The following is a 14,480-nucleotide window of genomic DNA, read 5'->3' on the forward strand; positions in this document are numbered from 1 at the left end:
CCCTCTATTTCACAACGATTGGTCAGGCGTCGTGGTATCCCTTTTCTAACCGTTGTGAAGTGGCTTTTCCATAGTAGTGGATTGTGCTACACCCTTGTCATTTTCATTTGATTCTTTGTTAAAGTAACAATCTCTAGCATAATGTGCAAACTTTTGAAAATAATAGCATTAGACTTCCTTCATCTCCATATTATTTTTTAATTTCTGATTGTGAGGAGCACTATTCTTGATTGTCTCACCTTGACTTCTTGAATTCTTGCTTGCATCATCACTTTCATTACACTCCTTCTTCCATCTATCTTTGTCTTTGTTGTTATTTGAGGAGTTTTCTTTCATTTTTTTGTTGAAGAATTTGACATGCAAGACTTGTTTAGACACCTTTTCTAAATTTATCTGTTTTAGCCTAAACTCATGAGTTTCACGAGATGCTTGTCATTCTTCGAGCTTTATTTCAGATAAATATTTGAATTCTTCCATTGTAACAACAACGTGATCAAACTTGGCAGGTAGAGATCTTAGAAGCTTTTCCACTTTCAGCAGTTCCGATATCTTCTCTCCACACAACTTCATTTGATTGGCCAGAATCACCAATCTTGAGAAGAACTTTACAATTGCTTCAATATAATCCATTTGCATATTCTCATATTGTTTCCTCAAGGATTGCAGTTTGACTTTTTTTAGATTCTCATCTCATCCATACAATTTCTTGAGAGTATCCCGCGCATCTTTGATTATTTCTCGCTCAATTATCTTCTCAATGAAATTCAAATCTACGCACTGATGGATCAAGAACAAGAGTTTCCCATCCTTCTTGCTCATTTCACGATGAGTAGTTATTTGCGCCTCAACAACATTTTTCTCTAATGCCAAGAAACCATCATTCGTGATTTCACACTCATCTTGAAATCTGAATATGATTTTCATCTCCGCATACTATGTTCATAACGTTATTCCTTGAACACTGATAGATTGATTAGGAATTGATTGGAGGTTGTTCTTCCATTTGCCATAGATGGAGGTTGATGATAGAATCGATACTCTAGATATTAATTTGTTGGATATGTTGGGTAACTTGTATTCCAAGTTAGTTACAAATCAGAGAATTTTAGAGGAAATTAAAGGCAATTGAGAGAGAGATTATTGAAATAGAATGAATACAAGTTTAATGAGAAAATGCCTATTTAAATGGTTGGTAAAGCCTAAAACTAACCAACAAACTTAACTATCAAGTTATAATAGTTTGTTTGTATTGCAAGTTACAAGTGCAATGTTTTCAAATTGTCACCAACAATCATATTTAAAAAGTGATTTATATTCTAATACCTTCTTCAATTTATATACAGACTTGTTTTCCATAAGTGGGAGAAACCCGAGGAGAAAAGCTTAACATAAAAAAAATTAGAAAATTTCATAACATAAATAATAATGAAATATCTTATTTATTGAAAACTTTACCAATTGATCAAATACTATATACAATCTTCTGTTTATATATAAAATAAAGATTCTAATGATAATTAATCTAATTAACTCTATTATAGAAACATAATAACAAACTCTTAACTAACTATATATATCTAATAAAATTAAGTCAGTTGTTGTTGTTAAAACAAGGCACAAACAATTTTTCAGTGAGTTGGTGGCTTGAAACCCCTAACAGAATGACATTCCCTGCAACTATATATTACCACACACAATAACTATAATTAATTTTAATGAACATGATTAGTAGTGATTAATTAAATGAATGGAATTAGAATCTTAGATATTGCTATAGATTCTCTTTTTTTCATTGATAAAATATTGCCGCGTATATTTTCATGCAACTGTTTGATATCGATGCACTCAAATAAAACCAACTAAACTAAAAATCTTATATTTTAAGGTTGTTTTTCGCATTGACATATTTTTAATTTATAATATATATATTGATATGATAATAAAAAAATTGTTTGATAATGATTTTTTTATCATAAATTTATAATTTATTTTATTAATTTATAATTTATTTTTTACTATTTAAAATTATTATTTTTTCTTTCACTTTTATCTTAATTATTTTAATTAAAATCCATTTTTATTCTTTTTAATTTATTTTAATTTTAGATAAGAAATTGTGAATTAAATGCAAATAATACCTATCATTTTATATTTATCAACTAATTGAATATTTAATTTTATCAAATACTTTATTTAACTTATGAGTGGTCAACTATCGACCATAAATTATAAACTACCGTAAATTATCGATCAACCGATAATTTTAAAAAAAATCAGCTAATTTATAATTTGATAGGCCATTGCCATGCAATACTGCACTTGGCTTAAAAGCAAGTCCTATGCTTTCATTGACTTAATTATTCCACGAGGAACAATACAAATATGTAGAAAACAAAATTGTGCTTCGTCATTGTCAGAGCCAGATTACTTGGGTTGTTCATGTCCCAATTTGTCTATGGAGAACAGCAATGCCAGCATGAGTTTTTGACTCAAAAGGCATATACTTTTGAACACTATAAAAGAACTGGGCCATTTTCTGTTACCACATTGAGAATTCAACTAAAATGATAGATCATGAGATCTAATTCATTGGATTTGGATTGTCTCATCATAGATGACCCACAATTTTCTTACACTACACACTATAAAGGAAGTCTATGCCCCCCTTCTACAATGACAAATGGAAAACGAATAAAAATGTTTCTTGAGATTGTAGTTATTGCGATTGTGTGATGCGTATTGCGGCGGTTGCATCGTGAAATTTAATTGAGAAGAGTTTGAAAATACGCAGTAGAAAACACTTGATGTGGAGATTTTTAAGAAGTAAATTCAGTTTTTGAGTCTAAATTTTGAATTATAAATTCAATTTGAAAAATATGTTATACGCACAATTTTGTGGGGCACCCTATACTCCCAATAGGTAGTAACACTATCATGCTTCCCTTGAAAATGAAAGCAAGTTTTTTGGGTCATTCAAATAGCTGTCTCTTGCAAGACAAGTTTCAATTTCATTCATTACCTGCAAGGCTGGAACACTCTTAACATTCATGAATCTATCAAAACATGATTTTAACAAACTCTAAGGTAAACAATGCATTTGTCTATGGGACCAATAAACCCTTCAAAGATAGTAATACACACAACAATGTATCTGTCACTTTCATAGTGACCAAGCAACATGTATCTTTATAAGTGGACATGTCAAGTTCCACATTCCAATATACTATGACTCCACAACTTCATCATACAATAAAAAGTATTGATTACAGTTTCACTTCTCATCTCAGGTGAAGAAAGTATTACTCCATTGTCTTGTTACCACCCCAAGCAATATAGCTATCCTGCGAAATGAAGTCCTATAAAAAAAAAGATGAAAGAAATGTATCACAAATCGAGAAAATTTGGCGCGTGACAAAATAAAATGAGTTTAATGTAATGAAAATCATTGAGTAAATAGGAATACCAGTTGACTTAATCGAAAATCGGTAGTTGGTGCGTCACAGTCAAGATTTTGATAATCTTCGATATCGTTCTTCTTTGCAATGTCAAGGTCAAGATTTAGGTAATCTTCGATATTGTTCTCCTTTGCAATGCCAAGGTCAAAATTTTGATAATCTTCGATATCATTCGTCTTTGCAATGTTCAGGTCAAGATTTTGGTGATCTTCGATATCGTTTTTCTTTGCAATGTCCCGGTCAAGATTTAGCCACTCTTCGATATCATCATTCGATTGGTCTGGTCCTAGATGAGCACTTATAGAAAGACTATGTTGTTCATTATGTTGTCCGTTTTCTCCATCCTTATTCGGAAACTGACTTTGAATCGAACCAGTAAACAAGGGAAATGCTTCCGCAAGTTGTTGTGGATCCAATAGATTCTGCGACAGATCAATGTTATCTATCCCTTCATTAACCGGAGTTGTTAACATCGACAGATCTATATTCGTGCGCTCATCATTGTCATCCCGACTATCAAATAACAGACTTTCTAACTCATTAAGGTTTAGCGGAGGAGTCTGGCGTGGAAGATAAACAAAAGAACAAAATTATCAACATAGCTTATAAGAATTTTGAACCATTCCCATTCAGAATATGTTAGTGGCAGGTGATAACTGTAAGGATCTTTTACCTCAGGAGAATGATGAGATTCTCGCGCTTGGTCGATATCCAGGCGTTGCTTTTTGATCCAACTAGGCTCGCGAGTCGCAGAACTGGGAGTGACAGGACTCACTTTTTCAGCGGTTTGAAGATCATCCTGAGTACCTTTGCCTCGCAGTTTGACATGCTCCGGCTGCTGGTAAAAGACTTTCGATGCAACGTACTCTCCATGCTTTTCGTTCTCTTTTGTCCCGAGATGATACTGATGCATAATCCAATTAGTTTTCCCAGATAAATCTTTACTCTCTGGTGTTGTATAGAGAACCATAACCTTTTTACTTCCTCTATGAACCCCGTTCAAAAGAATAGGTTTCGTCTTTCCGGTCTTGTGCCAGCGGACATCACAAGAATCGTCTTGACCATATATTTTTCGACGCTTTCGACTGCCACTATTATAGGCCTTAACTGCTCGATGGAAATAGTGCGAAGCACTTTCATCGAACGAAACACCTACATTTTTTTAAACATATAGTATTGTGATCGAAATGATAATGAAGCATTCAAATTTGAATAAAACTAGTATTATCTACCTGGTAAATATCGAGGATGAGTATAACAGATACCCTCGTCCATATCAATGGTAGGGATAAATCCATCGATGAAAGGGTGCGGTTTTGAGTTTCCTTCACCAACTTTTGTAAGTAAGTGCGATATTATCTCTTGATCAGACGGATCAAATTTAACACCTATAGGCAGTCCAGGCCACTCTTGTGTTACCTAACAATAGAGTTTTCAAATATCAGATCATTTGTTAGTATCATAATTTAGGACTTAAAAAACGAAGAAACACAAGTAATTTCATTATTTGAGATCACATGTATTGAGAATGTGTACTAGGATTGTGAATGCAAGCCACCAATTGGTGTCATGTACCTTAGATCAGATAAGGAATACTTAATCTCTATAGTAGAAAAGATGATACGAATTAACTTAGTGATTTGAGTGTCTAAAGAGAAAATTTGTAGAATTTGTAGTAAGGAGAATAGATCAAATAGAAAGTATCTAACCGCTTAAGATAGAGGAACAACAACAATAATCAAGTCTTATTCCACTAAGTAGGGTCAGCTACATAAATCAACTTTCGTCGTAATGTTCTATTCAAAATCATGTTTTTTATCTAAATTATTAAATTCGAGATAAAGGTAGAAAAAATTTTAAAAAATTGTAAAAAAAATTATTATGAAAAATTTATAGAGAAATGAATGAGGTTGAGGTTGAACAGTTTCTATGAAATTTATAGATAAAGGGAAAATTCTTATGAAAAATTCATGGAAATTTATAGATAAAAATATGGTATTTGATAGAACATTATGGTGTCTTTATATATAGTTCAATTGATGCAATATAATGTCTAGTCATATATTTGGCTCAAAGATGATTAAATTGAAGGACTTTTGCATGTTGTTTTAGAAAATTAGAAACAATGCAAGATTATGAAGAAAACTGTCTTTATGTAAACCATAGGTATGTCTTAATCCCTTCATTTTAAATTTGAATTGGGACAAACTAAACTTTCAAAATCAGCTTAAATGAACTAAACTTTCAAAATCAGCTTAAATGAACTAATAAGATGAAAATTACCCCAATTATAAACATAAGTTCATGCCATAATTTAACAAATAAGAATACACAATCACACATGCAATATCATTGATAGAAGTTAGCAAATAATCGAAAAAAGATAAAATACCTGCAAGACTAGTGTAATTGTGATAAAAAGTAGTAGTAATGAAAACTATATTGAACAAATGAACACAAGTACAAAACTAGACATGAATGAGGTTGAACAGTTTGCATGAAATAAACCATACAAACACAAATGCAATATCTAAAACAAAAAACTAAAATAAAAAGATATACATACACTATTGTTGTCAATAACATGTTGGCAATTGGGGCAAGCTATGGTAGGATTGCTTTCCGATATAACTCTCTCGATTGCTCCCGATGCACACCTTATTTTGGTTGCAATGCTACTTTTATCCACCAACCACGATGGTCTGAATATACACAAAAAGATGAATCATTAATCAATATAGATGTGAGATTATTCAACACAAAGTATAAATTAGAAAATGTCTCTTGGAATTTTAAAAAAATTGCAACCACGGTTCTGGGTTGTGACATCAAGGTTATGACATCAAGGTTTTTGATATCGCCATGACTACATCCAGACTACGACATGCGTCAAGACATCTATATTTTTATGTCTTTTTCAACCACAATTAAGAGAACATAAGATGCATTTGATTCCAAGTCTATGCAAAATCGAGGATCTCAACGCGAGTGCAATTTAAAACCACAGTCTCTATGACTGCATCACAATTGCATTAACAATAACATGATACCTAGTTGATTACACTTTGGTGAGTATCAAGGATACCAACACAATCGTGATGCGACCTCGATTTAATAATTTGAACTTTGTGATCATATTAGATACATGCAATTAGCCCGTTACTATGAATCCCAACACAATCATGGCGCAACCTCAGTTTAAAATTTTGATCTTTGTGATCTTACGGAATACATGATTGATTGCAATTAGCTCAATATCGAGGATCCCAACACAAACGTGGCGTGCCTAAAATTTTCAACCTTGATCAATGTATTCATATCGCAACCACAATTGCATGCGCATATTACCTAATTGCGATTCAAAACCTTGATATTGCGGCCGCAATTGCAGTATCAAGGATCGTATTGTGATTGTCTGTGATTCTATATACCTAATTGACTACAATTTTCTCAGGATCAAGGATCATGATCGGATCACAATTTAAAACCCCATCAACATTAGAAACTAAGGGAATATTACTCAGCCAAATGTCATATTCATTGAATTCTATACTAAGTAAAAGCAACTTCAAATTTAATTTGAAATTAAAAGGATAATCACCATGGTTGGATATTAAACTAAGCAAACCATTTTGAAGGTGCAATAAATTTTACTAGTAAACACATATGATGAAAAATATAGAAAATCGGCTTTCATTAGTGACATTCCATTTAAAATATAAACAATTTTTCCATTCAAGAAGCAAACCCATTTGCAATAAAGAGAAAAGATTCAAAAGACATTTTTGGTATTCTTCACATAAGTTTAAGTGAAAAAATTAAGTGATGCTTGGTGCTGAAATAAGTAGGAAAAAGAAGAGACTTACCCAGCCATAGCCATAAGATATATAGATAACTTGGTAGTGCAATTTAAGTGTATGTGTATGTGTGAGAGACCATATACTTATACTGTTTTTGAGGTTGTTTCTCCCTCTCAAACTTCCTGTGATTTAAACAACAGATGTATGTTCTTCGTGTCACATAGAAAAATATGTTTAATGAATTTCTTCCCTTATTTTTTCTCTATTTTAAATCTATTTTATATATTTTTTAATTCATATGTATTAATACTATAATCAGTTTTACAACTTAAGTTGATCACGATTTTTGTGTTTGATTCATATAAAAGTATTACTTTTATCTTCAGACGCGTTTAATTTGCTAAAAACAAAAAAAATGAACAATATAACTTTTAATATATTCTAGATTTAAAAATGAATCATGACACGTGACAAAGAAAATAATAACACCTTAAACGAAAATCATGTGACAAAATAAATAGTAATAAATCGAACAAAAATAAAACAAATTTATTACTTGCGTAAAAATAAATAAAGTTGTCCAACAAATACTTATAATTGGACCTATTCGAAACTGAGTTTGATTTGATTCATTTAATATATATATATATATATATATATATATATATATATATATATATATATATATACCCATTAAGTTGATCACAATTTTTTATGTTTGATTCTTATAAAAAATTATTTATATTTAGGTGTATTTAATTTACAAGAAAACAAATGATACAACTTTTAATATGTTCTAGATTTAAAAATTGACAATGACATGTGACAAAGTAAATAGCAATAGCCCGAACAAAACCTATATGACAAAATAAATGGTAATAAAATCCTAACACAAATTTCATATTATCGTTTTTTCTATTAATCTTTTTAAAAACAAATGTTTTTAATGTAAAATTGATTTTTAAACATGCTAATAGATTAAATCAAATTTTAAGAAGCCCAAGCTTAAAATAAAGTCTATGACATCTAATAGAATAGACTCATACTTAAGTTTTTTTAAGTAGGTCTAACTCAATCTTTCCATAAACAATATATATTTTATAGAAATGATATTATAGTAAACATTGTATCATTTTATCGAATGCATATAGATATCTAACATAAAGTGTACTACAAAATTGTTTGTCTAATGCAAAAACAATCAAACCCAAAAAAAATACAACAAAAAAATTGTCTTATACTAGTTTGTATTATCATGTAGGATGCATATTTATGCTCAATATTGTCATTCTATGGATTTTTCAGGTACAATTAACTGTAACTTTCAAATGATAGTTGGGGGTTTTGATAATGACAACTTCCAATTTCAAACATCAATTGGTGAATTTTATGTTAATTTGTTGTCAAGAAATCTTTGATGATGTTGTCTATTAAAAAAGTTATATCCAGTTTCATTAGTTATAAGAGTCAAGTCTTAGATGAAGTGTAGAATCAATGGAGAGTCAAGCAAAGGAACTACACGCACACACATGCACACACACGCGCGCGTACACACATGCACACGCACGCGCGCGTACACACGTGCACACACATAAACATGCACGTGCATGCACACACGCATGCACACACACGCACGTACACACATACACGCGTGCACACACATGCACATGTACACACACGCACACACGTGCACGCATACACCCCCCCCCCCCTCACACACACACACGCATACACACACATACACACACACATACACACACAATCCCTTTGAATCCTTTCTAATTTTGTGAATGCATATAGCTTGTTTAAACATATAAGAAGGATTTTTACACTAGATAATAGATTAACACATTAGGTTTAATCGATTAACTTTTTTGTAATGTCTCTTAATAGTTTAAGTAAGTTTCTAATCGACTAGTGATAATAGATTTGAAAACCATCCATGTTTGGCTATATAATCGATTAAGAAGAAGAAAATGGTGGTAATATGTGAAACCTAACAAGGTCAATGCAGTATGTTGTTTGTGGTGATTCATATGTTTGAGTGAGGATGGTGGTGTTTACATGTTGGAAGTTATTGTTAAGGGAGAAAAAAGATGGTATGTGGTTTGAGTGATTGTTGAAGGATGTTGTTTATGGAATATGCAGCTTTTGTGAAGGTGAGTTGAGTGACAATGGTGATAAGGAAAACATTGGGATTATGAAGGTGAATATCAAAGATCAGAAGAAAAAAAAAGGAATATAATATTTTATGAGTTCACCCTTTTTCTTTCCAACCAAAGCCACTCTCTTTATTTTTTTTCATTTTTGCAAAGAGAGGTAAATTGAATTGAGATGCGTTGCTCATTCATTGGTTCCTCTCCTCCCCCATGCATCCTTCACACTCAGGTGCAAAGTATTTTCTATCCATAGTTGATGATTATTCTAGAAAGTTATGGGTATTCATCCAGGAGACTAAGGATGAAACTTTTGAAATTTTCAAAACTTAGAAGACTCTAGTCGAAAATCAAACTGGCAAGAAGCTCAAGAGGTTGAGAACCGATAATGGCCTTGAGTTTTACAATGAAGCTTTCGGCAGTTAGTGTAATATCTATGGTATTACAAGTCAAAAGACTATTGTGGTTAATCCTCATCAAAATGGCTTGGTTGAGATATTTAATTGAACAATCTTGGAAAGGGTTAGATACACGTTGGTTAGTGTTGGATTGAAGAAGGTATTTTGGGATGAGGCTATTGTGACTGCAACATACTTGATAAATATATGTCCCTCGATTGCCTTAGGAATGAAGACACCTGAAGAAGTCTGGTCGGGACATCCATGTAATCAATACAAACTTAAAGGACTTTCATGTTTATCTTGTGCTCACATTAGGCAAGTGATCAGTGCGTATTTTTATATTTAAGTTTATTTTTTGTTTTATTTTATTTTCGTACTTTATTTTCAGCATAAATAGTTATTTCATACCTTGTTACTATGCAGATCATAACTTGAGCTACGAGGATCGGATTGATGCATTCTAATATGCGTTGGAAAGCTGAGAGGATGAGCTAAAAGTTTTATGTTGAAGTCAAAAGCTGATTCTAAGTGAAGGAGGATAGAATAATTTATTGATGTTCCAGACTTAATTAAAATAGTTAGTTTGAGACAGTTTTTGTAATTTTCGGGCCGAATCCTATAAGGGCCCGAATTTGCCTTTTATTATATTAGGTCTTTCACTACCATAGTAATCGAATTTTGAATTTGATGATACAATATTGCTTAGAAAATTTCATAGAGAGTTAATTCCCAAATAGTTGATCTGTTGTATTCGAATTCCACTTTGAGGTTTTTATTAATTTCAGTTTAATTTCGATTTCTTTTCAATTCTTCCTATAAACTCGTTTGCTTAATTCGATTGTTTCTTATAGGATAGAGTTGATTAAATTTGATTGTTTGTATGATCCTTAAATATAATCACGTTAGCGTAGCTTTTTCGTTATCGTGTTTGATTAAGTCGCGTTTGCTTAATTCGCGTCTACTTAAATCTGTTTGCTTAATTCAGAAATTAGGAACATGCATCATATAATATCAATTTGCGCTTGTTAGTGGGTATTGTAATTGAATGAGATTGAATCCGCTAGGGAATTAAAATTATAAGAATCGATGATAAGTCGGAAATCGATACAATAGATTAACTTATTTATCAATTTTGCTTTTACCTTTAATCATCTTCGATTTAAGTTTTGAATCTTAAAATCCCCCTTTTTTCCATTCGTTTGATTATAACATTCAAGAGTCCTTGTGACACGATATTCGAGTGTCGCTTCCATTTTACTACACTTTTAAACTCGTTTTTGACCTGTGTGCGACAGCGGATCAAATTGGTGCCGTTGCCGGGGACTCTTGTAGATCTTAATCATTATTATAGTTTAATCATTATTATAGGTTTAGGTGTTATGTTTTAGCTTTCTTTTTGCCCTAACTTTCTCGGGTTTTGGTCTTTTTGCATTTTAGGATAAAAAAAATCTGTTTTTTTAGAAAATTGTCACAAATTATTCCGATTATTTGTCGATTGACTAGGAAAAAATCAAGGATTAAAAGCCTCTATTTAGAAACTAAATATTGGAAGTCGTTCTAAAAATCCGAAATTCCTTATTTTTCTATTTTTTATGATTTATTTTCTGTTTTGATAGTTTTAGAAAATTCCGCAAAAAATCTCAAAATTCTTAATTGACGTTATTAGATTAATTTTTGTGTTTTTGTATTTTTTGTATTTTATTTTAATGTTTTTTTTCGTATTTCAATTGTTTTTACTTAATAGGGACATTGTCGATATTTTCCTATTTGTTGCTGCATTGCTGAATTAGTTGTGTTTTCTTATTGTTTGTTAATTTTTTTCTTTTCTATTGAGTTTAACATGGCTGACCAAAGAATTCTAAGAGAACTTGTTGCCCCTGATGTTGATTATAATGCTTTGTGTATTGAATATCATGTTGCTGTCAAATCCTTGATTGGGAACATGTCACTTAACTCCCAACAATTCACAACAAGGGATAATTTTATGGTCAAAGCAAAAGGTATGAATGAGATTCAGGTTTCTTCTTCCAACAAGGCTCTAGAAACCAGAATTGATGAACTTACCTCTTTAGTGAAATAATTGATGTTACCCATTCCACCACCACCACCATATAACCCTCCACAAGTAATCACCTCTTCACGTTCTGAACCTCCACTTGAGGATCTTGTCAAGCAAATGGCTGTAAATAATCTTCAATTTCAACAACGAACAGATTCTAGTATTCAGACTTTACAAACACAAATTGGACAACTTGCCACTTCAATGAATGTCATGCAACAAGCTCGAAGGTCGAACCAACTACCTGCCCAAACAGGAGTGAATCCAAAATGCCTCAATGTGAGTGCAATTTCCTTGAGATCCGGAAAAGTTGCAGAATTAACCCCAGAAAAAAATAAAAAAATTGTTAGTGTAACACCTGAAAATAAACATGAACCTTATATTGTTGTTGAGGTTGAAAAAGAGTATGTACCATCAATCCCTTTTCCACAAAGAGTACTGAAAAATAAGAAGATTGACGAAGAAGAGCATTCTGTTTTTCAAATGGAGTTGCTTTCTGAAGTTGTTGATGAAGCTTATTCTGATTTGTTTTCAGTTGATTTTCCAACTTTATCTGGTTTTGATGATATTTACTCATGTGATGATTGTACTAACACTAACCTTTGTGCTGTTTGTGCTGAGATTGATGTTGCCTTGCAGGGTGACAGTGTAAATGAAGTTGTTTATGTAGCTGAAGCTCTTGACATTCCGGCTGCCCCAAACATATCATTCACTGAACAACCATATTCTGTAGAGCCTAATCCACTTCCCAAGGATTCATATTATTCATCAAAACTTCAACTTAAGCAAAAATATAAGAAAGGAATGGACCTTGGCTGACACTCGTGATATTAGCCCATCCATATGTATGCATAGGATCTCACCTAAAGATGAAACAAAAGTAGTGAGGCAGCCCCGTAATATTTTGATTCTTGATGTTGTGAAAAAGGATATCACTTTCACGTGCCCATTCAACACTTTTACTTATCGAAGATTCTTCTTTGATCCTGGAATACAAGACAAGTGCACTAATCAAAATTTCAAGGTCAATGAACACTACCCAAAGCTACTACATGAGAACCCGACTTTGGAAGAAGAGACTGTAGAAGAGCTCTCTTTGGGAAAGGCTACTTATGCAATCACTTATCCGCCTTGACTCCTCGAGTGTGTTCTTTCCTTTCTCTCACTCTTATTTTATATTTATGCTCTTTCGTTGAGGACAGTGTATGTTTTAAGTGTGGGGGAGGGAACCATTTATTTGTTTTGTTTTCTTTATTTTTTCTCTGTTTTGGTTTTGGTTTGCTTTCTTAAAAAAATTGCATGTTTTTCCCTTTGGTTTTTGAGTTACGATTATGAGTATTTTTATTAGTTCTCTTGACTAAAGTCTTGTGGTGTGATGAGAAAAATTTGTTGTGCATTTTTAGTATGATAAGAATGACTAAACTCTAAATTGTACATCATTTGTGGTAGATCAATTAACCTTGTGAGCTTTGAGTCTTATATGGATAACATACAAAAATCCATCTCTTTCTTTCTTGTGTGATTCACTCATGTCTGTTAGTCTCTAGAACTTGAATTGAATCTTGTTGATGTTGTTGTTTACTTGTGCACACTGATATGGTAAAGGCAATTTTGTTTTTTGTTTTTTTAGCCAGTTAGCCAAAAAGTCAACCCTGAAATAATATCATCCCTTGTTTGAAACCCCCTTGAGCTTATTATCCTTTTTTTGTTTAAAACTCATTACAAACCGAGAAGTGAAAAACAATGTTATCGTCTTATTCAAAGGATTGAAAGAGCCTTGTTTGGAATTGTGTGGGGTTGAATGATTATGTTTGTAATATTTCAGAAGTTGGTAGAAAAAGAAAAGAAAAATAGAAAAAGAAAATAGAAAAGAAAAAAAAATGAATGAAAAGAAATAGAAGGATGTATACATGTCAATACATACTCCTTATGAAAAAGAAAAAAAGAAGAAGAAAAAAGAGAAAGGAGAAAAAATATGAACGAAAATAGTTAATATAGAGTTGTTGAAGTGAATGAAATATTTTATAAATTCAACTCCCGCATTTTCTTTCAAGTTTCTTTTGTCTCTTTGGATTTTAGCCTAGTAACCCTTAGGATTTATCTCACCCTTACCTTGACCATATTACAACCAAATAAAAGTTCTTTTGATCTTTGTGTGCATGTATTTCAGTTGTGGATGTTAGAGTCTTTTGAAGCTTATGGTAGTACTAACTTTCATGTTGTGCTTTGAGTGTAAACAGTTAATCTAAACACTTGAGAGTTGAGTGAATAATATCCTGTGAGGATCTTACTGCTGTTGATGTACTCTTTGATAACCTGTTTTCCTATCTGCTTTGAATGTCACAAAAACTTGCTCACTAACACCATATTTTTGAAGCTTAGCCTTAGAATTCTGCTTGTACCTTGTATCTTGATAAACTTTGGAATTGCATGTTTTGTTTGTTCTTGTTTTTTTCTTTCTGTTTTGAGTTTTGAATTTGTAATTTTGCTCGGAGTGCAAAAGTTCAAGTGTGGGGGAATTTGATCAGTGCATTTTGATGCACCTTCTTCTACTATTGTACTTAGGAAACTCTATAGTTTATTTTATTATTTTTACTATTTTAGTGAAT

At 32.0% G+C, this 14,480-nt stretch overlaps 1 protein-coding gene across 1 annotated transcript; it reads right to left on the minus strand.

Annotated features, from left to right (window-relative positions):
- Positions 1–3,096: 3,096 nt before the first annotated feature.
- Positions 3,097–7,478, minus strand: LOC127097441 (SUPPRESSOR OF GAMMA RESPONSE 1). The gene is made up of 6 exons (XM_051035935.1): positions 7,322–7,478; positions 6,022–6,157; positions 4,688–4,874; positions 4,129–4,607; positions 3,464–4,015; positions 3,097–3,356 (listed from the first exon to the last, which is right to left on the minus strand). Exons 1-6 carry the CDS (start codon positions 7,333–7,335, stop codon positions 3,300–3,302), a joined length of 1,425 nt encoding a protein of 474 aa, XP_050891892.1. The 5' UTR covers positions 7,336–7,478; the 3' UTR covers positions 3,097–3,299.
- Positions 7,479–14,480: the final 7,002 nt, after the last annotated feature.

This window comes from Lathyrus oleraceus, chromosome 6 (assembly GCF_024323335.1).
Source record: "Lathyrus oleraceus cultivar Zhongwan6 chromosome 6, CAAS_Psat_ZW6_1.0, whole genome shotgun sequence".
NCBI classification, from domain to species: Eukaryota; Viridiplantae; Streptophyta; class Magnoliopsida; order Fabales; family Fabaceae; genus Lathyrus; species Lathyrus oleraceus.

What these genes read in the sequence shown, in the direction of transcription:
- LOC127097441 (XM_051035935.1), bottom strand. An exon ending in TCATCCTCGATATTTACCAG is followed by an intron (nt 4,608 to 4,687) that starts GTAGATAATACT and finishes AAAAAAATGTAG; the next exon opens with GTGTTTCGTTCGATGAAAGT. An exon ending in AATCTCATCATTCTCCTGAG is followed by an intron (nt 4,016 to 4,128) that starts GTAAAAGATCCT and finishes CTTCCACGCCAG; the next exon opens with ACTCCTCCGCTAAACCTTAA.